This window comes from Rhipicephalus sanguineus, chromosome 7, assembly GCF_013339695.2.
Source record: "Rhipicephalus sanguineus isolate Rsan-2018 chromosome 7, BIME_Rsan_1.4, whole genome shotgun sequence".
In the NCBI taxonomy this organism is placed as follows: domain Eukaryota; kingdom Metazoa; phylum Arthropoda; class Arachnida; order Ixodida; family Ixodidae; genus Rhipicephalus; species Rhipicephalus sanguineus.
Window position 1 is genome coordinate 123,553,454 of NC_051182.1, and position 11,645 is coordinate 123,565,098.

General features: G+C 45.5%; 1 protein-coding gene across 3 annotated transcripts in view; it reads left to right on the forward strand.

Annotated features, from left to right (window-relative positions):
- Positions 1-11,390, forward strand: part of LOC119399828 (GTP-binding protein Rhes) — a 222,785-nt gene extending 211,395 nt beyond the window's left edge. Inside the window, exon 4 of one of the 3 annotated variants that reach the window (XM_049417854.1) lies at positions 11,334-11,390. In XM_049417854.1, the coding sequence (XP_049273811.1) occupies positions 11,334-11,379 (46 nt within the window). In that variant the 3' untranslated portion in view covers positions 11,380-11,390. Of the gene's footprint in view, positions 1-11,271 lie in introns of all 3 variants that reach the window. The other 2 variants (XM_049417856.1, XM_049417855.1) reach the window with 2 other exon arrangements.
- Positions 11,391-11,645: the final 255 nt, after the last annotated feature.

Below are 11,645 nucleotides of genomic sequence, written 5' to 3' on the forward strand. Positions count from 1 at the left end.
TTGGGAAAGCACTTTGCGTTAGTAAAAAAAGAAAACAACGTGGAAAAATTGCAGCGGAAAAAGAATGAAATCATTCCAGCGTTCTATTACAATAATTTCGCTCAACGAACAATAGGAGAGACATACTTAACAGCATATCAAGCTTTCACGACTATAAATACTAGTGATTTCCCTAATGAAAGCCGCGAATTTCATCTACACGGAACCCCGCAGGCTCTGCGTTTGTTTCACTTCCAGATGTTAATTAACCAGCCTTCGCCTGACGTGTTACCGTTGAAAGAACTAGAAACAATGAAATCCCAAGAGGAGTATTCTATGTGGCCGCGCTCGCCGTTCCTTCTTTTTATCTTTTGCGAGGCAATAAATCTGTAACCGAATATTACATCGTAGTAACGCGAGGCCAATCCAAATTGCCGGCTAGTATAACTGTCGGAACGCCCACGGTGTTGTCTTTATGTTCGATTACAACAGGTCAAGGTTTCAATCTTGGAAAAGACTGCGCGCTTTTTACTCATTACTTCTCTGTCTGTAAATTACCATTTACACAGACTTCTTTACCTATGTTCTTGTTTTTAATGAGCATGTCTTTTCGCTTGCTGTTAGAACTGAATCGTCCAGCCGTTATAATTGCAAGAGCCTTCATGTCGTCTACGTAGAAGACGAATTTTGAAATCACAAGAAAGATATAAACAACAGTTTTTTTCTTTCGGCACTATAGCGGTTCCCTCTGGACATGCAATGCGGTGAAAAATTTTTGTCGTAGTCGTATTTAGCTAATTACAACAGGCAGTAATTGTATGCGCGGAGAGCAAGTTATATTTTTTATGTTCCCGTGGCTGATTGTGGTCAAGAAAATGGAGGCATGCCCTATGAATATTCACAAGTACAAAATAAAGCTCGAACGCTCAAAGATATGATATTAAGAAGATGAAAGAAGCAATGTGCGCGACGAGAGCTTCACACGTCAGTTCTTCAAGTAAACTCCAGGGACGTTCCGAAAAGAAACGTCATTGCAATTCGGCAATAATTACACACCGGGTTGGGCACAAATGATTCGGGACGAACGTTTCTTGTCACTGAATTTGCTTAGCGGACCATAGTCGTCATTCTGCAGTGGGGATGCTGTAGAGAGGAATTGCAGTAGAGCTTTTATTGTTATAGAAGTTATATGTACCCTCGAAGCTTATATTTTGTGTCGCCGACGCCGTCATGTTCCATATAAAGTCCAAATCGATAACATCACCCCGCGCGTAGTTCGCCCTATGTGCGAGCGAAAGCTTGCGAATGCTGCAGACGGGCGCGGTCCAAGCAGAAATCAAATGGCTAGTTCGCTCTGCATATTTGTTAAACTGCACTTGAGTTACAAGGTACACAAAGTTACATAGGACACACGGTAAGAAGAAAACAACGTGTGTCCTCCCTAACATTGTGTACCCTGCAACTTAAGCTCAGTTTAACAACTACGCTTATCCAAAAGAATTCTCGCCAAATACGGTCAATGATATTCTGTCGGCAAAGAACAATAACCCGTTACCCTTTTCTTTCGAGAGATGAAAGTGGCGTATGTTTGCTTCCTGAAGGTGAATGGCGAGCACCCGTGAAGAAGCTCCGTGGTTGAACGAAGGAGAGCCGAAGGCAATGTAAACAAACAGGAACGCAAGCCTTGTTAGGCTTATATCAGCGCGTGTGCGTGCATTCCTGCGCGCTCGTGTGGACCCACGCGCGTGTTTGCGTGTTGTGCTTAGGGGCTTATTCACGTACGAGCTTTGTGTAGGCGAGAATACAGGCCTACGTAGGCTGGTCCTTTGAGTGTTATCTTGTCGTTTGCGTTCACATGCATTCGCGCCTGTCTGAAGTACTCGGAAGGGTTTTCAGGGCTTTGCTCGTTCCACCATACACTTATCCCTCGCTTGGAATATGAGGCCGACTTTCGGGCATGACGGTTGCCCTACAATATGCATTTAGACATCAAGGAATATCACTATCTATCTATCTATCTATCTATCTATCTATCTATCTATCTATCTATCTATCTATCTATCTATCTATCTATCTATCTATCTATCTATCTATCTATCTATCTATCTATCTATCTATCTATCTATCTATCTATCTATCTATCTATCTATCTATCTATCTATCTGTCTGTCTGTCTGTCTGTCTGTCTGTCTGTCTGTCTGTCTGTCTGTCTGTCTGTGTCTGTCTGTCTGTCTGTCTGTGTCTGTCTAACTGTCTATCTATCTATCTATCTATCTATCTATCTGTCTGTCTGTCTGTCTGTCTGTCTGTCTGTCTGTCTGTCTGTCTGTCTGTCTGTCTGTCTGTCTGTCTGTCTGTCTGTCTGTCTGTCTGTCTGTCTGTGTCTGTGTCTGTGTCTGTGTGTCTGTCTGTCTGTCTGTCTGTGTCTGTGTCTGTGTCTGTCTGTCTGTCTGTCTGTACGAGAATGATGTCTGATCCTTCGACAGTCCACACCTAAGCGCTCGAACAGCGGACAAGAAATGGGCACATCATACACAAAAGAGGAGAGGCGTTGCCATATGCTTAGAGTAAGTGTTCGACACAAAACGACAAAGGGTATTTATATGCTCTCTCAAATCACGTCAGTGTTAGAGTTAAGCGGTGTTTGTTGGGGTACCATTATTCTACGCAGATTTGAATAGTAGACCCCGTAAAGAAAGTAGCATAACATTTGGCGGCTCCTTTTAAAACATCTCGGCTATACGTTGCGATTCAGGTGGCCTATGCAACTCCCACTGGGTTGACATCATACGAAGGATTGAATCAGAAACTGAGATGGTAAATGTTGCACCAGTTCCATAATGCACAGGGGAAACAGAAAGGTGATCTGCACACCTAAGCTAAATCTCGTACCTGCGTGCGCTGTCCTTTATATAGAAACGATGTGTGCAAGATAATAATAATAAACACCGTGGCAAACTTTCCCAATTTAGCGAGCAAACAATTAAAACTAAATTTATGCGACTTGGGCAACACGTTCCATGGTTCGCGTATGAGGAGGGACCCCTTGGCATTGCAAAATCTAATTTAACGGAGGCCCTACGTTAATGCAACTATACGAAAGGTGCAGCCAATATATAACAGCGCAATGGGAGCCGCTGGAAAGCCGTTTGCGCTGTAATGCACTTGGAGCCCCGGCGAAGCATGCTTCACTGTTAGACACGTTCGTGTAGCGGTATAATGTGACGACGTAGCGCGAAGCCGTAGCCAACAACGTGGGTATGTTCGTGCTCGTTTTTTTTTTTTTGACAGTTTTCGCCCACGAAATGACTCGCTTACTATTACAGGAACCGGAGTCGTTCGAAGAGTAAGCACTGCCAAAGTTCCAACGCGTCTCATGACGTAGCTACGAAGATTTACGATTACAAAGCTATTTGTTCGTAAGGGTTGTAAGAGGCAGAGAGAGAGAGAGATGAAAACATTATGCGCCGCTTCAATTGACCTAACGACGCGAAGGCTGAATAAACTCCGCAGCTGGTGGCAGCAGTTTTAGCTTGGCCATTGCCGAACATTCGAGAGCGAATGCGACGCGATGCGAGGCGAACATTTCAGAACGAATGCGAGATCCCCAGCTATTCAACAATGGTTATCGGCTGGTCCTCTTCTCCACACCACCCGCTTCTCTCCCGGCATAGCCTCTGCTTTGCTCTCTTTTTCTCTACCCAGCTTGGCCCTCAACCATCGCTACCCCTTCTCTACCGGGCTGAACTCGCTAGACTAAGATTCCCTCACCCACTCACAGCTGGGATAGAAAGTGCGGACGACAGATCCCTGAGGATTTACATCGGCCTGAAACAGCTCTGCTATTACAAACAGGAAGGAGCTTAACGGGAAAAAGGAACTGCTGGTTTGTTACCCTACGTAAATTAGAAGGAAAAGGGGGGAAGCACAGACGATTAGAAGAACAGGTAGAAAACGCAGGCGCGCGAAGAAAAATACAGAAGCTGAGAAACAGGAAAATTATAGCACCTCTAATAAGCAACTGCCAGGTAAACCCATCAATAATGCATTGGCCGATGGTATAAGTCGGCATTGCGACCGAATGGTTAGGTCGACTGTTTAGGTGGGCATTCCGGACCTGTGTGCTCCGTAAGAAGCCTGTCGTCAAAGTGGTCTAGCGCGAACGCTAGCGACAGCGTGCACACGCTTCCGCGAGGACAAATACCTTATAAGCGGACATAATTCCAGTTCTGGCCAACGTCCATTGCGCCAGGTCCTCTTATACAAAATGAAATACTAACAATTTGGTGTTTGAACTGTCCGAACCGGAGTATGTTTGTGAGGGACACTGCAATGGAAGATTGCCGAGTGATGTTGAGCACCAGGCATTCTTTGGCATGCACCTACATGTAAGTGCACTGGCTTTCTGGGAATTCGTCGAAATCCGTCCGCCAGGGCCGGGAATCATACCCGCAACCCCATGTTTCGCCGCGCATCACATTGCTGCTAATAAACCACCATAGGTTTGCTGGTATACAGTTCACTCCGGATCCAATACTATCTAATTCAAATAAACAGGTTAAGATATCAAGCTGAAATCTGTACTCATCCAGACAAATTCGATTTACCTCCAGACAATTAAACATTGTTACCAAGTTCTAGTGTAACACATAAAAATCCTATCCTTGGAAGAATGATTGGCGTGCGATAAGGCACGTTGATGACACGCGTAAGCGGAATGGCGAATCGCGTTATGCCAAGCGTTACCTAAAACACATTCGTTCCGCTTAACGGCGGTACTGCGGTTGACGCTAAATACGCCATCAATCACCAGGGATGCAAAGGCGGCCGAGCTTTCACCTTGACACTGTAGTAGCAGCGGATTTCTATTGTTGTGGCATCAATCATTTTCGTTCGCAAGCCAATCGATGCTGGTCAAAACACAAGTATTAATATGAGTCACTATGTGGTGATGTATCCCAAGAGATAGCATAGGAATCGACTGAGTCGACGAATTCTCTCTTTCACAGACATGGTTAATCTGTGCTCACCCGTTCAGCTCATGCTGCTGCTGATAACGCGAGTTACTTCAGGTTACCCACTTGCGATCTCACTTACCGTCACCTAATTAACTACCGGTATTTACTTCCCGTTTCTTTACATCGCAAATTCTATTTCCGTTCTCTTCATTGATATCCGATTTCAACTTCACATCTGAAATTACACTTCACATCTCGACGAATATTCCCCTTCTTTCGTTCACTAACAGCGAGAGCCTCACCACGGCAGACTTACTGCCTTATGTTAGCATGCGAAGTCTTATGTTAGCATGCGTGGCGCCCTCTAGTTAAGAGAATGTTCCACACTCGCCGCCTTGGCTACACTCTTAATCAGGTCCTGCTTAAAGAGCTAGATATAGCCAGTAAACCATAGATTTTTCGCCTGGTTTCCTGGATATAGCCAGCATTTAAACAGGATCTCATTAAGAGTGTGCGACTGGCGCTGGCGAACACTTTCAGTGATTACACGCACAGAGAGAGAGAGAGAGAAATGTTTTAATGAAAAGCTGGAGATGTTTGCCTGGCTATTCGCCTGACATGCTACTCCAGGTGCTCCAGGGTGATGATTATGATATATCACACGCACAGAAATATCCAATGAAGCCTACGGGGAATAAGGACCTTCCGTTGTAGCATACTTGGTAGAGTATCGGACGCGTAATACGAAGGTTTTGGGTTCGCATCCCACTGTAGGAAAGGGTGATTATTCATGCACTTTCATTCAGTTCAATTCGCTTCATAATTACCGCACTACAGATAAAAAACAACAAATTATGCCTTAATGCTTTTCGTGGCTTAATTTTCTGTTGTATTCTTTTGCATGTGTCAACAAAGAAAATAATTTTTATCGTTTCTCTATAGAGACAGTTACATATAGTAGTGAGAGAAAATAAATGAATGTATAAATAATAGGACAGAGCAGGAGAAGGATGCAAAGAAAGAAGACAAACTGGTACAAAGAAAGAGAAGGAAGATTCGTGCACTAATCGTGACTCTTTAATTTTTTTGTTTTAATGCGGCCGACGGCTCGTAGTTCTTCAACCGTACACCGCTTATAATGCGTGTAACGCGAAAGACTTCAGACGAAGAGACGGAGAAGGCGTCTGGCTTGACTATACCGCGCTGCTCGGAAAAATAAAAAAAAAAGAGCACGCGTCCACCATTAGTGGGCCCAGCAAGTGGTCGTCGACTGCGGCGCGGCCCCTCCGGGATATGTTCTGTTGTATTATGAAGAGATGTCAAAGCGCACGGAAAACATGAAGGAAAAATGATGCACACATATACATATACACAGGCACCTGTGTGTGTGTGTGTGTGTGTGTGTGTGTGTGTGTGTGTGTGTGTGTGTGTGTGTGTGTGTGTGTGTGTGTGTGTGTGTGTGTGTGTGTGTGTGTGTGTTTGTGTGTGTGTGTGTGTGTGTGTGTGTGTGTGTGTGTGTGTGTGTGTGTGTGTGTGTGTGTGTGTGTGTGTGTGTGTGTGTGTGTGTGTGTGTGTGTGTGTGTGTGTGTGTGTGTGTGTGTGTGTGTGTGTGTCTTTCTTCCTTTATGTTTTTCGTGCGCTTTTAGTTATCTTCATATTGCATTACTAACGTGCCAAAGTGAATATTGGTGAACTGTTGTATTACTTATAGCTGCCTGCGTCGTAGTAGTAACGACACTTGTTAACTGCTTCTTCTACTGCTACGACCAATGTAAAGGCTTTAGTCTGGAATATCGCGCACTACTTTTTCCCTTACCTCACGAGAAACACTTGTGTTTGTTTTTCCCAACAATTTATTCTGAGAAGTTAGTAAATAAAACAACAATATGACAAACCCGACTACGTAGTTCGTTCAGTCTTTTTAGATGAAGATCTAGGTGTCCCTAGCATGAATGAAAAGATATTGAAAGGGAACAAGAGTAGGAATAATAATATTATCTCGGGTTTCACGTGAAAAAAAAAAACAATATCAATATGAGGCTCACTCTAGTGGAGGACTCCATAAATTTCGATCATCTGGTGTTCTTGAACGTGCACTGACATCGCACAGTACACAGGCCGCCCCCCAACTTTACACCACCATAGAAATTCGACCGCGGCGGCTGGGATCGAACCCCCTCCTTCGGGTTAGCAGCCGAGCACCGTAATCTGTACCACTGAGCCTCAAGGGAAAAAAATGGGGGGAAGAAAAGGAAAACTAGATTAGTCTGAACGAAACTGGAAGGGATAGGGAAGAAGCCTTAGGGAATAAAGCAGAGATAAAGGACGGGAGAAGCCAAGAACACCTTTCGAGCGAGCTCGGGTTTCTAAATATAACCGCCTCTCGTCGCCGCCAGCGTCACTGAGGGGAAGCGCTGAACGGAAACAGGGGCACGATGTCGTCGTGGCTTAGAGAGCACGTCTCTGCGCGACGGTGCGTACTGAGCGCGATTTCCGAAGAGAAAAAGATGCTGAAAGCAAGAAGTTCTTTGTACCGGATGCACTCCGGCAATTTTGTTTTCAAAGGAGACTCGGCGGATTCTGAAAGACGGGTGCTTGAATAACAACACCGGTAACCTTTAGAATAAATGAAGGAAGGAAGGGGAAAATAAGGGTGTGGACGTAGCAGCGATAAGATTGTTGAATGTCACAACGAATGCTACTAAAAGGCAAATTTCAATTGGATTAGCATCTAAGAAGGTTTAGACTCTGTAGATATTGCCACACACCCTTGTGTACTTCAATGTGACCGGGGTTCACTCGCGACCGCTTTTATACTTGTCATCAATAAACGCAAGTCACGTTTGAAGTTTATCGGAACGTTCTCCAATGTTCACGGCGATTCTTACCTACTGCCTGCACTGCATGAAAAGCGTGTGCATTCTGGAACTTGCGCAAGCGCAAGAACTAACGCCGGAACGTACTAAGATATATATATAGATATATATATATATATATATATATATATATATATATATATATATATATATATATATATATATATATATATATATATATATAAGATGTATATATGAATACATAACCATGAAGCCGGTCACCAGTCTTTTTCCTTTGTTTAAATTTGAGCGTGTATTGTTGTATTTTGATGTTATCTGTACCCTGAACAACTAGGCTGACCTCAATCTCTTCTCAACTTTCTTTTTTGTTCTTTTTTCTAGCCAACTGGCCCTGTGGCCTTATGGTGGTTTTTCTCGCCACTGTACTTCAAAACGGGTGGTCCAGGACGGCGAATGTTTTCTACAGACCACGGCGCGCTGCATTCCATTGCATTGTGGCCAGTCATTTCTAGACCTCTGCTGTAGCAGTGAGGCAAGCCATCCAGTACGCCTTGTTCTGCGCGATAGTTTTGGTGGAAACGAAGACCGCGTCAAAACTTTCAGCTTACGACGTTGAACTGCAGGAGTGCTGCTTCTTGGCCTAGATGGAATAGCGTACTGTATTTTTTGGACCCGCATGCTCTTCAAGCGCGTCCAAGAATACAGTATATGCTGAACTGCACAACGGGGAAAGAATCATGACGAAAAAGCAAAGCCGCTGTCATAAACAACGATGATGACGCATCCATCTCGTAAAGGAAGCTCCTAGGCGTTGTACATTTCTCATTTTTAGTATGCGGATAATCAGATGACAAGAATCACACCGAGCAACAGCAATCCGTCGAGGAGGCGTGCTTTGACGTTACAGGCCAGAACTACCGGGTCTTTTCTTCGAAACCCCCACGAAGTCTCCGCCGTTGCGTCGTTGGCCATCTAGCCACAGCTACCGCCCGTCAAGCGCTTCTGGTTCATCGGGTCCATCGCCGGCTTAATGTTATTAAGCGTCACTCTGCCGCGCGGTGCGCCTAAATGTAGAGTTGCCTGTTTCCAGACGCACTGGAGTGGCCATTTGGAGCAGGCCCGTAATTTCATTTAAAGCGTCTCAGTGGAATTGCTGGAGAACAGAAGGTGGATGAAGGGGAAGCCTGGTATGTTTGCGGCGGGCACTGCGCCTGGGGGTTTTCCGAACGTTCCGTCTGGTGGCAAAGTCAACACGGTTGCGCAAACGGAGACACCAGGTAGAAGGCGTGCGCGCGCTCAACGCTGTGCTACAACGCTGCGCGTTCGAGCTGTGGCAAAAGTTAATAAGCCAGATAGATTAAGCCTTACGCCCCGTAATGCGGCCGTGGGTAAATTCCAAACAAGAAAGAAAGAAGTTCAGGAGAAGACGGTGGCTTGATGAACGATGCTTGAACAGGTGGTGTCGCTGGAGCCAACGTTTTGAATAATGGCCTTGTCTTCTTCACAAGAAGACAAGACCGCTTGTCGAGCCAGCACGTTCCGAGCCTCAAGTCCCAAAAAGTGGACATGTATAACGTGCAAACAAGGCAGATGTTTAAGAGATGATGGAGGCTTGAAGAGATGAAAAATGCTTGAGCAGGGGGCTGTCTCTGGGGCGAACATTTCAAGAAATGGTCCTTTCATCTTCACAAGACTTGTCGATACGTTGGCTCAAGTGACACCCACTGTTGAAGGAATTTTGTATGGGTAACGTGTTGTATGCAAAATCTGTAACGTAAGGGTTTGTTTTTGTTCGTTTTTTTCCTGACCCCCTCATATTTGGTTTGTTGTTTGCGTACCGTCCTAACGGTTAGATTAGACATGTCGGGCTACTTGGTTCACTGCGAAATAGGCAAGCGGTACAGGACCCCGGAGGCTGAGAAACACTTGAGAACACAGGCTCAATGGGAAATGAGAGGCAGATGAGTCGAAGGAGGAGGAGATGGAAGATGAGGATAGGGAGAAAAGGCAGGCAGGTCAACCAGATGCGTGTGCAGTTTTCTAGTCTGCACTGGGATGAAAGGATCAAGAAGCGTTTAAAAGTGAGGAAGAAGAAGGGAGGAGCTATTATCATGGAACATGTGCGCCTGTCTTACACGCCAACAGGCGGGCACTTAACCGGGCCATGAGGCAGCTGTCCATCACGACGGCGCCGGCGTTTATGCAGGTCTACGCCATCGACGACATGGAGTATTTCGAAGAGGTGCGTGATCAACTTGCATCGTCTTAATAGCAAAATGACAGATTGACGGGCTAGTTTGTAGTACAATAACTCACACAGTAGCGAAAAGAACCACATGGACGGCGAAGAAGATAGACGGGACACTGCGCTGAACACCGTCTTGCCCTTCCGCCATCAACGTGGTGCTTCGTACTACTGCGTGAACTATGAAAGCTTAATTACAGTAATGTGTGTTCTTAGAACGTTGTTTGAATCCGATGGTAACGCGCTATAAAGCCGCCGTAGTCAGATACAGTGGGACCCACGCGGAATATGTGCTGTAGCGAGAGGTTTCCTATGATATACTCTTTCCATGTACTTGTTAAAGACAACAGTATTCACGTTCAACAATTGTTTAGCCTATCGATGAGCGAAAGATAGCGAAGGAACATCAGTTTCTTGGCAGCAAAAAAGTTGTTTAAATCCCTAGCTCTCTCTAAGAGTGCAACTCCAGTGCAAGTGCACTAGTCTAATTTGGTAACTATGCGCAAGCTGGACTGTGCGAAATCTGAGTATTTTCTGAGTAAAGGGAGTTTAGTGTCTATAGATTTCAGTGTTTTTCCGTGCGTACGCATATATTCATAGAACAACAGCCGCGAGACGCGTGCGGAAGGCGCATTGGCTTTCTTAATTTTCTCTGAACGTAATATATATTTTATCGAGCATTAAAAAAACTTGCTCAATAGGCACATCGTTTTCACGCACGTGAGGTCACTGACCATGTGACATGATCTTCACACGAGAAGCGATCAATATTGTATTACAAGAGCTTCTAGAGCGTCACCGTTTCGTCAGCGCCCATCTTCTCAATTATTCATTTCGTAAAGTGCGCAGCTAAAACACATCACACCTCGGCGAAACAGCTTCTGGGCCTTCTTTTCGACTCGCTTTATTCAATTACGAAAATTTCTAGAGTTCTCATTATCTTTGTTTTTGCTATAGAGCAACAGTATCAAACTAACACGCCTTTGTAATTTTGTTTACGCAGGCTCGTCGCCTTAGAAGCGAAATTCAAGAGGCTTGCGCCGAACTCGGCAGGGGCATGCCCCTGGTGGTGATCGTGGGCAACAAGGCGCACCTGGTGTTCAGATGCACCGTGGGCTACAAAGTGGCTCAGGTGGCTCTGACAGTGGCCATGATCGACTGGGAACACGGCTACGTCGAGTGCTCGGCCCTCGAAGGCCTGGACGTGACTCAAGTCTTTCAAGAAGTGCTCATGCCGAGCAAGCTTCCCGAGGTCCTCTCGAACTCGAACCGGCGGCAACAGTCGTGCCCAGCGCAGGTCCACTCGCAGAAGAGGTTGTACAGCAACGGAGCCAAGAGGCACAGCTGCATCATCTCGTGAACTATCTGATGTATTTGTACGTTAAGCGATTGGGAAAATTGCTACTGTGCGTGTTTTATTCGTGCTAGAGTCACTGGAAAATCAGAGTACCGCAAAGGTAGGCTGCACGCGGGCGACATTGGGTGGCGGCGGCCATGTCCCTTCCAGACCGTCCGGCGCGTTGCTAGCGTGTGTTGAGAAGTGACCGATCTTTTAGCCTCAGTGCCGTGTTACGCTCGGCAGAACGGCATTATGTGTGTGTGTTTCTTCAAGAGGATATTAGAAGT